The 13,963-nt window shown below is 37.8% G+C and overlaps 1 protein-coding gene across 2 annotated transcripts in view; it reads left to right on the forward strand.

Annotated features, from left to right (window-relative positions):
- ANO6 (anoctamin 6) overlaps positions 1-13,963 on the forward strand; it is a 187,082-nt gene that overhangs the window by 127,702 nt on the left and 45,417 nt on the right. For both annotated transcript variants that reach the window (XM_059402953.1, XM_059402954.1), the window contains 2 exons: positions 5,172-5,306; positions 12,338-12,443. In XM_059402953.1, coding sequence (XP_059258936.1) covers positions 5,172-5,306; positions 12,338-12,443 — 241 coding nt within the window. The remainder of the gene's footprint in view (positions 1-5,171; positions 5,307-12,337; positions 12,444-13,963) is intronic.

Raw genomic sequence — 13,963 nt, forward strand, 5'->3', positions numbered from 1 at the left:
TTTGGGGAATGACTGACAGGGGCCCCAGGAAGCAGGGAGAGCAGGCAGGAGGCTGTCGGAAAGGCCAGAGGAGAACTCTTAGCAGCACAGTTGGAATGGGTGGTAGGGGAGTCCGTGGGACTTTGTTGGGGGTTGAATGTGGAGAGTGAGGAGCGGAGAGTCAGGCTCCCCCAGGTTGACCTGGGGCCAAGTGCCTGTTTTTTCTACCTCACCTCAGTGCCCAATGACATGGGAAAACCACTTGACATTAAAAGTAAGAGTTTTAAAACATTGAAGAGTTTTTGTTTTGCTTTGTTTTACATTTTCTTTTCTTTCTTTTTTTTTTTTTTTAAAGATTTTATTTATTTATTTAACAGAGAGAGATCACAAGTAGGTAGAGAGGCAGGCAGAGAGAGAGAGAGGAGGAAGCAGGCTCCCTGCTGAGCAGAGAGCCCGACGCGGGACTCGATCCCAGGACCCTGAGATCATGACCTGAGCTGAAGGCAGCGGCTTAACCCACTGAGCCACCCAGGCGCCCTGTTTTACATTTTCTTATGGGAAATTTCAAACATAGGCAGAAATATAGGACAGCCAAACCGCTTGTATCTGTCTCCCACCTCCAAAAATGAGGGGCTCCTCCCTAGTCTTGTTTCATTTTTCTCTACCTCCTTCTATCCCTTTCCACTGGAGCATTTTGAAGAAGACCCCAGATATCATTATATTTCATTAATATTTCATTCTCTTTTAAATGCAGTCTGAATACTTACAATCATCAAAAAGCCATGTTCAAATTTTCCTGATTATCACAAAAACTTTTTTTTTTTTTTAACAATTTTTAGTTCAGATCAGAGAACCAAACAAGGTCCAGATGGCGCAATTAATGTATTTCTCAATTGTCTTCTAATCTTTCCATTTCTTTCTTCCTTGTGACTTTGGAGGAGTTTCTCCATTCTCTATTTTACTGACTTCATTCTTCCTTGTGCTGGTATTGGACTTGTTGCTGTGTCCTGTGTATTTGCTTTAGCTAAGTAATTTGTTCCTCATTTGAAAATTTGATCTGATTGCGGTTCAGCTTTGTAGAAGAATACTTAATATGTGGAGTTTCATACTTCTACCAGAAGCTACATAATGTACTGTTTCTTCTGTGTGTGATGATAGCAACCATTAGTGATCATTGCTTAGAGTCATTTCATAAGGGATTTTATTTTGCTATTTCATTTGGTCATACTCTTAATTTCTTCATTTTTTTTAACTGGATTATAATCATAAAGAGGCATTTTCTTTCATTAACTCCAGGTATTCTATAGGATAAAATTTTAAAAGAGGGTGTTTGTGCATATGTAAACATTTGAAGCTGATACTCACATGTGATTTTCTTTTATGTTAAACCCAAACCATCTGATGGCAGGGTGTTGGGTTCTTCATCGTCGTTTATTGATTTTTTTGGTAAAGAGAACAATTTCCCCACTATTTTAAGTATATTTTGCTAAGGAAAATGTATTTTTTTTTCTAACTATTCCCTGTCCCTGGTCCACATGTTCCTTTCCTTGCTTCCCACTAGTAATCCTTTGAGCATTTGGGCTGTTAAACCTTTAACTGTGGGCCCCAGGGATTACCTGAAGGGAAAATCAGTTCTTTTCCAAAAAGCAAACCAAATAAACCAGAAAAAGCAACTGGGGGAAACACATTTTGCACAGAAAAAAAAAAAAGAAGAAGAAGAAAGAAAGAAAAGGAAAGAAAAACTACCTCCCAAACTCCCATTTTTACCCTCAAAGTGAGAAACTATGATATCCGTAAGAAAGGACAGGAGTTCTATAAAAAAGGGATCATTCCTTTTTTTAGGATACAATGTGATTCTTAAAAATGTAATAGAATAGAAAAACCCTAATCATAGTATTAGAAAATAAAGTTGAAGAAATTGTACAGAACACAGAGCAAAAATATAAAGAGATAGAAAAGAAAAAGGACAGGAAGAAATAAAAATTAGAAGATCAGTCCAGGAGATGCAATGAACAAAGAGTAGGGTGCTAGGAATGAGAACAGAGACAACATGGGGAGGAAATCCGAGCAGTGTCTGAACCATATTGCAGAACAATAGAGAGCATGAGGAGTCCCTCGTGTCAAGCAGTGCTGTCAGGAATCAGGAAGACAGCCAAAGGAGATGAGCTGAGAACAGATAACACTAGAACATGCAGGTGGTACCAAGAACTGATGATTGGCAAAGCCAAGAGCTGATGGAAGAACCAGAAGAGGCTTGGGAAGGCTAATGACTGATAAAACTCCTTAAAAAGGGAGGACTTCTGCAGCAAACTGTCAGATTCTCCAGATTCGGACTTTTCCTTGTCTGACCATATTTGAAAGACAGCGGCCCCAGATTGGTCTCTGAACATAGAGAGACCCTCCACTGCTTGAATGTAATGAGCACTAAGTGTCGCGAGTGGACCTGGACTAGACTGAGTCCTCATCTCACCTGTACGCTCGGGGACTGACTGCATTTGGTTCATTAATTTCTTACCCTCATTGTATCCTGTCTGTTGTGTGACTTTGTATTGTGTCTTGCCCTGTGTGGCGTGTATGAAGCCAGATCAAATGTGCAGGGTAGTGTTATTGAGTTTGGAGTCGCAAAGCTGTTACAGTTGTGCAAATCTTGCTTTATGAGTGAGTAAAGCTGACATTGTGGAAAGACACAATTTGTACCTACACACCTTTATAGCACACTCGGGACAGGAACTGAATGTGCCAGGTCTCCAGATGGAAGGAGCTTACCGAGGGCTCAGAGGATGAAAGTGGAGCCAGCCAGTCACCTCAGCATGTCATCAAGCCATGACAACATGACACCTCAGGACACTGAAGACAAAAAGAAGATCCTGAGAGCTTCCAGAAGGAGAAACAGAACCTCCAGAAGGAGAAACCTTCATTTGAAGGACCAAGACTCAGAATAACACCGAACTCCTCAATGACAACACTGCGGGTAGAAGAGAAGAGAGCAGTAACTTCAAATTTGCAAGGGATGTGATTTCTTACTTTCCAACTCCACAGGTGGTCAAGCTGTTTAAATAAGTGCGAGGAACTTCTGCCATTTAAACGTGCAAAGTAGTGGAGGTGTTGCTCCACGAAGGAAGAGGAAAACATGGCTTCGGTACACAGGGATTCCCAACGTGAGAGAAAAATGGAGAGATTCCAGGTGATAGCTCTGTGCAGGGCTAGAGAATCATTCATTTGGGTTGGAGAAGATCGGATGGGATTCATTCAAGGAGGTGAAAGCAATAGACCACCTCATGTGTTTGAAAGTACTGAGCAAATTACATGTTAGGTCAAAGTCTGGGGTTGAATTGTTGGTAAGCATACAGAAAACTAAGCGGTGAACCACCGTGACAATTACTAGAACTTTCTGACCCCTTGCTGAGTATATACTTTTAACTTAGATCAAAAAGCTGAATTTTTAGAAATTGATGTTAAGAATTGGAATGTTCTTGGCAGAAAAAGAATGATCACAATATCGTATTTGAAAGAATTATTATATTTTATTCCCAGCCTTTCAGCAGGAACTTGGAGGCAGTTTTTGGTCTGGATTCAAAAATTCTTTCTGATCTTCTTGCCTCCAATATAATGTAGGTATCTCTGGAAACAATGAACTCCCTGTCATGCTAAGTATCCAAGCAGGGACTGCCTGACTAGCTCTAAATGAGGCAGAATATTTTTACTATTGGAGAGTTGGACCAGTAACCTCTAACATTCTTTCCAGTTTTAAGTGTGGCATTTCTAGTGTGGATGGTTGATAAGAACATATCACAGAAAGCCTAACAGCCAAGATGTTGCAAACCCATTGCCAAGCTTTTCTTTCTCAGCACTACTCTAAGCCTGTCATTGACCTACAGTTTATGAGTCAGACAGCAAAGTCCCAATCACATAAAAATGCAACACTTGGTTCCTCCTGACTCCTGATTCCATGTCTGGGCCAGTCCTTCCTTATCCCCAGGGATTAGCCTACACCCAGGCCTATGACCTCTGAAGCTGACGGCAGGTTCAGCCCAGGGATGTTCCTGTCTGAAGGGAGTCTCCAGGGACTCCAGGCCTTCCTCAGAGCTTAGTCCCCATCAGGCTAAGCCCAAGGACCTCAACCCAGCTCCTTACTACTGAGCTTGAAGTCTCATAGAGGTCTTTAAAGAAGCAGAGAGCTAAGTAAATATAGTTTCTGTGGGCCAGTACTGAGCCAGGAGTGACTCAGTGTAGGAAAGTATGAACAACAGCAGCCGTCCCCTAACAATCATCTCAGTGTGCTCTCCTCACCTCTCAACTCTCTCCTAGTCCTGAACTGCATCTGTCTCCCTTTTAGGAATAGTCTGGTGTGGGGGCGCCTGGGTGGCTCAGTGGGTTAAGCCTCTGCCTTCGGCTCAGGTCATGATCCCGAGGTGCTGGGATCAAGCCCCGCATCAGGCTCTCTGCTCAGTGGGGAGCCTGCTTCCTCCTCTCTCTCTCTGCCTGCCTCTCTGCCTCCTTGTGATCTCTCTCTGTCCAATAACAAATTTAAAAAAATCTTTAAAAAAAAAAAAAAAAAAAAAGGAATAGTCTGGTGTGGCTCCCTGCCGTACCTCCTTTCTTCCAAAGGGGCCTTCTGGACTCTTCCTCTGATCAGTTTTCACAATTTAGAGAAAATGGAAGTGCTAGATGTAAGGAATACAGCCCAGTGGATTCCTCAGTCATTGTCAGTGACTTCTCATCAGTCCTTGTATTTGTGATTTACACTAATTTATTTCTGATGTACATGACACTGAATCCAGGGGAGTTCCCTGGACAAGCAAAAGCAAGTGCCTGGGAGTGGATTGTTCATGTTCATTTGTCTCATGCATGTTACAGTCTTTTGGAGAATGTATCAGATGTGTTCGTGTTTACAAAGAATGATGGTGATGTATTCTGTTTGGTTACTGTGTAGCATTTTTCTTTCCTTCACCCAGTTCTAACTGACTTTGCTTCATCAGGCTTACCAGTGATCTGTAGTTCTAGGATATATAAAATACTTGTTTCCTAGTGGAATTTGGGGTCTTTATGAAAAGGAACATGTTTTAAGTATGAATTGAGTAAGAGGTCTAAGCTTAAAGCCTCCGGTATTTAAAATCAGAAATTGAGGTTAGGATGAAGATGCAAAGCGGTTTGGTGTGTCTTCTAAAATCACCTTTTCTGTCTTTCTTCAGGAAATATTATGGAGAAAAGATTGGAATCTACTTTGCCTGGCTGGGCTACTATACTCAGATGCTCTTGCTGGCCGCAGTTGTAGGAGTGGCTTGCTTTCTCTATGGCTATTTTAATCAAAATAACTGTACGTGGAGGTGAGTTCTGTTTATTCCTTGTTACTGTGATGAAAAATTCTGATGAGAGATTCAAAAATTCCCAAAATCAAAAATTTGAAAATTTTGATTAGACATACAATTATTTTCAGTGTCTTAGGCAGTTTTAGTAAAAAGAAGACTCATCACAGAACACTTACTGCTTTGGATAATATATCCCTTTTGTCCTGAGTGTAATAGCTAAGTGAAGTGGAAAAATTTTTTTTTTAGATAATGCAGCCCAGTTTCTGACAGGAATATTACCCTTAGGAAACACTCCAATTTTTAAGACAATACTGTATTTGAAAAAGAAAGGCAGTCTGGAGGGAGAATTGTCCTTGAACTTCTGCTCCCCAGAGGAATGTTCCGCTCAGGCCTACAGATGGGAGCCAAGAGGCGCTCTGATTTCTTCAAGATTTCAGAAGCAAAACTTGATAAAATTGGTATTTTTATGCTTTTAGAAATGACTTTTTAATATATATTAGGAAATTGGTGTTTAGAAATTCAAGTAAACAATACTTTTGCTTTTGTTCTACTTTTAAAAAATTAGGCCTTACAGTGTTATGGAAAAAAAAGTAAGTGATAAACAATTAGTTTGTGCTTGGTGTTAGAATTAAAATACCAGCTGCACTGTCTAAAGGGAAAAAGCATGGATGCCAGAACATTGAATTTCCCCAATACTGTTCTAAATTGTCATTATGCCTCTGCTTTTGGTAGTATCCACCTTTAGAAGGGATGCCACACTGAAGCAGGCATTTTCTTGTGTTCACCTGGCCTCTCTCCAGCTGTGACAGCCAGATCAAAATTTCTGGGCACCAGCTATGAGCTAGCTGATGACCAGATTTTTCTAGCCCCAAGCATATCAGCCTGGCTCCCGAGGCAGGAATCTTACATGGCAGCTCTGATGTATAGGCATAATTGTCCATTCTATTTAACGGAGAATTCTGAGCATTTTGTACCCATTATGGCTTCTTAGCTAGAAAACTGCAGATGGTCTTTGAAGTACTCTCTTCTCTTCACTGAAAATAAGAGTTCAGGGCCAGAGGCTGAATGTTGCTACCTTTTGCCTAAATTTGTCTCTCACTTATTTTGTATTCTCCATTATTTTGTATACTGTTCCAATCAAAAAAACAAAAACCATAAAACAACATCTCAAAAATATATTTTAAAGTGCAAATTAGCGTTTTTATAAGGTTCTTGCATTGTGGCTGTCCTCATTACAGGTCATTTTATACAAACACCCTGACAGTCACGGCACATGTTTTCTACTATTTCACACAGATTGGTTTACAGAAATCTGGGGCAGGGTCTTGGGGATATACTCCCTGTGCTCAGAACTGTTGGAGCTTTAATTACTTACATTAAGTATTTTTAAAATACATGCATTTAAATATTTTCAGTTAAGTTTATTACATGCTGAGTAGATTCACAGGAATAGAAAATGTATTTAAGGTCTAAGGAATAATGATCCCTCACCAGTTTAAAGAAAACAACATTACTCTGACCTCGGAGATGCTTCCCTCAGTTGCATTCCCTCACTTTCCACTTTGGAAATCAGAACTACAGTAAATTTTGATTTTTTTATCATTCCTTTAAATAGACTGTGTATTTTTTTTTATCACATATATCTGTATCCCTACAAAATGTATTTCATTTTGTGTGCTTTTGAAAATATGCATGTGTAAGTGGAGGTTCCTATAGGTATTTCCTCTTTCTCAAAATCTTATGTTTAAAGCTTATGTCCCTCTTTAAACATAACAACTTTATTGAGATATGATTCAGGTACACTAAAGTGTGCCCTTTCACAGAGTACAGTTGAGTGGGTTGCCTTTTCATTTACTTGATGGTGTCCTTTGAAACACAACAGTTTTTAATTTTAATGAAGCCTAGTTTACCTAATTTTTTTCTTTGATTGCTTGTGCTTTTGGTATCGTACCTTAGAAAGCATTTTTATACAGAGTCATAAAGATTTTATCAGCGTTTACCATCTAAAAGTTTTATAGATTTAGATCTGTGATTCATTTTTTACCAGGTATGTATCCAGGGGTCTGGGGACCATTATTGAAATTTTTCCCTCTAGGATTATCGGAGCACTGTTGTCAAAAGCCATTTGGCTAGAGGTGTAAGAGTTTGTTTATGGACTCTCAATTGTTTTCCATTGATCTCTGTGCCCTTTTCACAAATACATACTATATTGATTACTGTAGCTTTATTAGTAAGTTTTGAAGTTGAAAACTTCACACGTTTTCTTTTTCAAGATTGTTTTGGCCTTTTTGGGTCCTTTGCCTTCCATGTTAATTTTAGGATCAGCTGTCCATTTCTGCAAAAAATCCAGAATTGCATTAAATCTGTAGATCAATATTAAGACTTCTGATCTATGAACACAGAATGTCTTACCATTTATGTAGGTCATCTTAAATTTTTTTTAATAAACTCTTTTTTAGTTCTCACTATTTAAATTTCACACTTCTTTTCTCAAATTAATTCTAAGTATTTTATTCTTTTGATGCCATTATAAATGAAGTTGCTTCCTTCATTTAATTTTTGGATTGTTCATTGCTAGTGTATAGACATATAATTGCTTTTTGTGTATTGATTTTGTGTCTTATAACCTTGATGGGCTGGCTTATTAATTCTAATAGTTCTTTGACGCATTTCTTAGAATTTTAATCCAAACTGTCATGTCATCTCAAATACAAGAAGTTTTACTTACTCCTTTCCAGTCTGGAGGCTTTTAATTTATTTTCCTTGTGTGGTTGCCATGATTAGACTCTCCAGTATAATATTAATCTTAAGAAGAAAGCATTCAGTCTTTCACCAGTAAGGATAACATTTGCTATGGGTTTTTCATAATTGTTCTCTTATTGAGTTGAGAAGTTCCCTTCTATTCTAAGTTTTTATTTGCTACTCTGTTAAAATAACATATTACATGAATGGATTTTTATGTGTTGAACTATCCTTGAATTCCTGAATACATCCCACTTGATGATGATTCTTTCTATATGTCACTGGATTTGCTTTGCTAGTATTTTGATGAGGAATTTTGCATCTGTATTCATAAGAGATAGTGGTCTTTAGTTTTCCCTGACATCTTGGTATGATTTTGGTATCTGTAACATTGGTCTCATAGAGTGAATTAGGAAGTGTTGCCACTTCTTTATTTTAAGAAGGGTTTGTGAAGCATTTGTGTTGGTTCTTTAAATGGTTGATAGAATTCCCTAGTGAAGCCATCTGGGCCTAGGCATTTCTTCATGGGAATTTATTTATTTATTTATTTATTTATTTTTAAAGATTTTATTTATTTATTTGATAGGCAGAGATCACAAGTAGGCAGAGAGGCAGGCAGAGAGAGAGAGGAAGGGGAGCAGGCTCCCTGCTGAGCAGAGAGCCAATGTGGGGCTCTCTTCATGGGAATTTTTTAAAAAAAATTTTTTTAATTACTAATTCAGTCTCTTTACTTGCTATTGGTCCATTCAGATTTTCTATTTCTTCTTGAGTCAGCTTCAGTTATTTACTTCTTTCTAGGAATTTATTTCATCTAGATTACTTAATTTGTTAGCATACAATTATCCATAATATTCCCTATAATCCTTTTTATTTTTTAAGTCAATGACAGTGTTCCTCTTATCACTTCTGAATTTAATAATTTGAAACTTTTTTCTTTTTCTCAATTAGTCTAGCTAATATTTGTCAATTTTGTTGATCTTTTCAAAGAACCAACTTTTGTTTATGCTGATTTTTCTGTTTATCTATTCTCTATTTCTTTTTTTTGCCTTTTGCTTCTCATTTGAGTGCTTAATTCATTTACATTTAATGTCATTTTTTTTCCTGTTTGGTCTTTTTTTCTTTATTCTTCTATTAAGACTTTTTTTGTGTAACACAGATATTTTCTAGTATACCATTCTAATTCCAGTTTGTCATTTCTTACTTTTTTGTTGTTATTTGCTTAAGTGGTTGCCCTGGAGATTGTAATTAATATCTTGTTGTAAAGCAATTTCATTCAGTTTTAATGTCAACTTAATTTCCAGTGTTATGCAGAAACTTTATATCAGTACTGGTCTTCTCCCTTTGTGCTCTTATTCTCATGCAAATTACATCTTTATGCATTATAAGCCCATCAGCACAGTTTTATTTATTTATTTATTTTTAAAGATTTTATTTATTTATTTGAGAGAGAATGAGTGAGAGAGAGAGCCTGAGAGAGGAGAAGTTCAGAGGGAGAAGCAGACTCCCCAAGTAGCTGGGAGCCTAATGTGGGACTCCATCCTGGAAGTTCAGGATCATGACCTGAGCCAAAGGCAGTTGCTCAACCAACTGAGCCACCCAGGTGCCCAGCACCATTTTATATTATTGTTTTATGTAGTTGTCTCTTACCTCAGAAGAAAATAATTACATACAAAAATATATTTATAATGTGTTATTTACCTGTGTAGTTACCTCTACCAAGTGCTCTTTATTTCTTTAGGTGAGTTTGAGTAACTGTCTAGTGTCCTTTCATTTAAGCCTGAAGGACTTTCCTTAGTGATTCTTGTGGAGCAGGTTGGCTAGTAACATTTTCTTTCAGGTTTTGTTTATCTAGGAATGTTTTAATTTCTCCATTTTTTTTTTTTTCTTTTGAAGGACAGTTTTGGAAGATATAGAATACTTGACTGACCCATCTTTTTCTTTTTTTTTTTTTTTTCTTAAGATTTTTATTTATTTGATAGATGGCGAGAGAGGACAACAAGTAGGGGGAATGGTAGAGGCAGAAGCAGGCATCCTGCTGTGTGGCTTCACAGAGTCATCACTGCTGTTGTTTAGTTAGTTATTATCCTGAACAAATTCTATAAAGTCTTTATTTTTGGTTGCATGTGACCATGAAGACTGTTTTCAGTAAGCTTAGTTGTCAGCTAATGATCGGACAGGATTTCTCTAAGTTCTGGGAACCAGTCATTCTTGGAGCTCTTGCCAAGTTGCTCTGTGTGTGTCTATGAGGAATGCCTGTAGCACTTTAGCAGGCCATTTGCCTGTCTTCCTGAGCCTCTACTTCCTGCTTATGCAGAAACTCAGAGCCACTCAGAGATGAGGAATTAAGGTTTTCTCAGGTCTTTCCTGGCCACCTGTACTATCCTACACATGCTCATGGCCTTCTACAGTCCTAGGAATTTATAGGAACTTTTTAAAGCCCCCTATCAGTATCTCATTCCCCAATGTTTCCTTTTAAGTTTCTTGATCAGCATCTTGTTGGCCCCTCCTGGTATTGCACCATAGGCAGTTGTAACGTTAATCATTCCTCCTAATGCTTTCAGCAGACACTCTGGGGATAGGACCATTTGCACAGCACATATGAGCTCTGAGATGGGTCAAAAATGACAGATCCGGATAATGGAGCTTTTCCAGGGAGCTTTCAGACTAGTCGAATAGTGACAATTCTCCAGGGATGGATTTTTGGTGGCTTAAGATCACTTCTGCCTCATTCAGTGGCTCCTAGGCTACCACAGTGGCTGTTGTCTTTTAACCCTACCATTAGGCTTAGGAGATGGGGATGGGAATAGGTCAAGTTAAAATGTCACAAAGCTCACTATCATTATGGAGATTTAGCTATTTTTACTACTCAGATTGCTGTAAGCTCTTGTTTCATTTCCAGAGTTCTACAGATGACTACAAAGGTTACTTTTCACAAATTTTGCCAGTGTTTTTATGGAAGAGCAGTTTTCCCAAGATCTTTACTCAGCTATTCTAGAAGTGTTTTCCCTGCCAGTTTGCTTCTAACTGAGTTATTTGCAAGGCTAATGAATTCTGCAACTCCAGGGCCATTAACATAGGAGTCCATCTGAGAGGCTCTGCCCTCCCCCCCCCCCCCCCCCCCCCCCCCCCCCCCCGCCGTGCGCCAGGGGGCAGTCTGCACCCTGTTCTAAGTTTGTTGTTTTTTCCTTATTAATTTGTAGGAGTCCTCTGAATACTCTAGTGAATAGTCCTTTGTCATGGGTTTCATGTATTGCAAAACTTCTACCAGTTTATGGCTATTTTTTCTTCTCACTTTATGGTCTTTTAATGAAGTTCTCACTTTTATAAGATTTTGAGTCAATCAATATTTTCCTTTACTTTTTATTTCCTCATTAGTGGAGTTTCTCCTTACCCCAATGTTATCTAAATAGCCTCCCCACCACCCAGCCCCAACAAGTTCCTACTGCTGCATTCCCATTTTCCACTTGGAGTGAGTTTGTATGTAATAGGCTTTAGGAGTTCAATTTCACATTTTTCCATAAGGATATTCGATTGCAGCAAATGTCACTTCTCACTTTACTAATTTGCTGGACCAGCCCTATCCTAAGTCAGTTGCTGTATATGCCGAGGTCTCTTCATAAACTCTGTGTTTTTTCTTGCTCAGTTCCTTCTTCTGCCAACAACCTCTTGTTCTTGAGGAATGTCTTGAATGGTCTGACCATTTTGCTCCTTTATTGAATTTATGGCTCAAATGAAGGAGAAATGACATATTCATATATTGATTCTTCCAAATTATGAATATGATAATGTATCCATTAGATCTTAACTCTTTCAGAACAGTTTTATCATGTCCTCTATAAAGATTATACATCTGAAATTTGATTTATTGCTAGGCTCTTTATTTTTCTTAAGCTATGGAAAATGTTATTTTAAAAAATTAATTTCTAATTATTGCAGATCTATAGGGGCACAATTCCTTTTTCTGACCATATGTATATTTTGTATACGGATTCTGTGTTCAGCATCCTATCTTTGTTTCTCTTGACTTACTGTGCTGGCAAGGCCCCTGCAACTGAAAAGAAGTAGTGATAACAAGATACTTTACCCTGATCTAAATACTTTTAGCATTTTACCATTAAGTATAATTTTTTTTTATAGGTTTTATGTAGCAAGCTTCTGTTAGGTTAAGGAAGTTCAATTTCTTTCCTAGTTTTATAAGAATTTAGTTATTTTCTTATTACAAATGGTTGTGTGATTTTATGATGCTGCTAAAAAGGAAGTCCTAGTCATTAAAACATTTTTAAATTTTATTTTTCTTTGTCCTTTAGCAAAGAAGTTTGTCATCCTGATATTGGTGGCAAGATCATCATGTGTCCTCAGTGTGATAAACATTGTTCATTCTGGAATCTCAATATTACTTGCGAGTCCTCAAAGGTAATTTTTGTTACTCCAAACATTTGCAAATAATGAAAGATTTTTTTTTTTTGAATAATTTTAGTACAGCCTGGAATTTTTTTTTTTTCTGCGAAATTCAGAAGGGTAATTTTCAAATAAACCTCCAAACGTTCTGAAAGGTAGACATAGAATGTATGTGTTTATTCCTCTTGTACAAATAGTAAATTGAGATGAAAAGCCTTATCTAAAATCTTCAGGTGGGTCCGTAAAGAACTACAGAATTGAACTATTAGAGTATTTGAAGTAATCAAAGCAGAAATCTCAAAACCAGCTTATCTCATGAATACTGTTTAATAGATTTACTTACTATAAATCTTTTCCTTATTTCAAGTGAGTAGAAACCTGATATTTGTACTTATGTTTTTCCACTTTCAAGGTGTGCTGAAACTAAGTTTGGTTTTTTAAAAGCCTTGGTCATCAGATTTAGGTGTGTCTATGAATATGCATAAGAAAGGCTTTGTATATAAATGATAATAGATATTCACTTTGTCCCAGAACATTCCCAAAAAATACATCTGGCTCCCTTAAGCATGCTGATGATCTTGAGCTATATGACTTGTTACAACCCAGGAGGTTTAGGACAAGTACTGAGACTAGAGGTAGCTTACTGAAAGGCATGCCACAAACTCTGGCTGGAAAGAAAGGTGGTCATCTTACTTTGGAGAATTTTCCTGACAACTTGGACCTACTGTTTTCCCATGTTGTGATCTTTTTCTCTGTCCCCTTGTTCCACTATGGAAGTTTAGGGACCTTTAAATTACTTTAGAATATTCTAACCTGCTCCATCAAAGTCTTATTTAAACCAAATACATACCTATTATAATGGTGATACTTAGAACTTTTATTTTAAAAGATCCTTGAACTTATTATTTTGACATAACCCTGTGAGGGAGGCGAAACAGGTACTCCCTCCATTTTACAGATTAAAACACTGCGGGTTGAAGAGGTTAAATAATTTGCTCAAGGTCACCCACCTAGTAACTGATGAAGCCAGAAACTGACAGCCAATCTGTGTTTCTTGCCATTACTGTGTTCCTCACCAGCTGACGGTAGTAGCAGCCACTTCACTCACAAATTGAGCACTGTTTGAAAAATGTTCTGCTACTTAATTAAGATGATTGCAGGGTATTGTCGACACATGGATTTTTACTCTTAATTTATGAATTAAAGCAGATTTCATTGCCTCTCCCCCAGAAACCAACACAAATTCTAGACTATAAAAATCTGTCCTAAATCACATAAAGTAAAGGACTTGAAACTAGCAGGAGGGAAGCTGCCTTCCAGTGATGTTGACTCATAAAGGTCACTGGGTAGTGCATATCCTTGGACACCAGGGTTAAGGCAAATGCCAGTGATAACACCAGAGGCAAACTCTACTCCACAAACTGTAATTGGAAAGTTCACTTTCCTTAAGAAATTCTCTTTCAAATACGAGACCCCCATTTCATCTCTCAGTTCTTCTTTTCCACCGACCCATCCTTAAACACATGACTTTCAAA

Source organism: Mustela nigripes, chromosome 6 (assembly GCF_022355385.1).
Source record: "Mustela nigripes isolate SB6536 chromosome 6, MUSNIG.SB6536, whole genome shotgun sequence".
NCBI lineage: Eukaryota > Metazoa > Chordata > Mammalia > Carnivora > Mustelidae > Mustela > Mustela nigripes.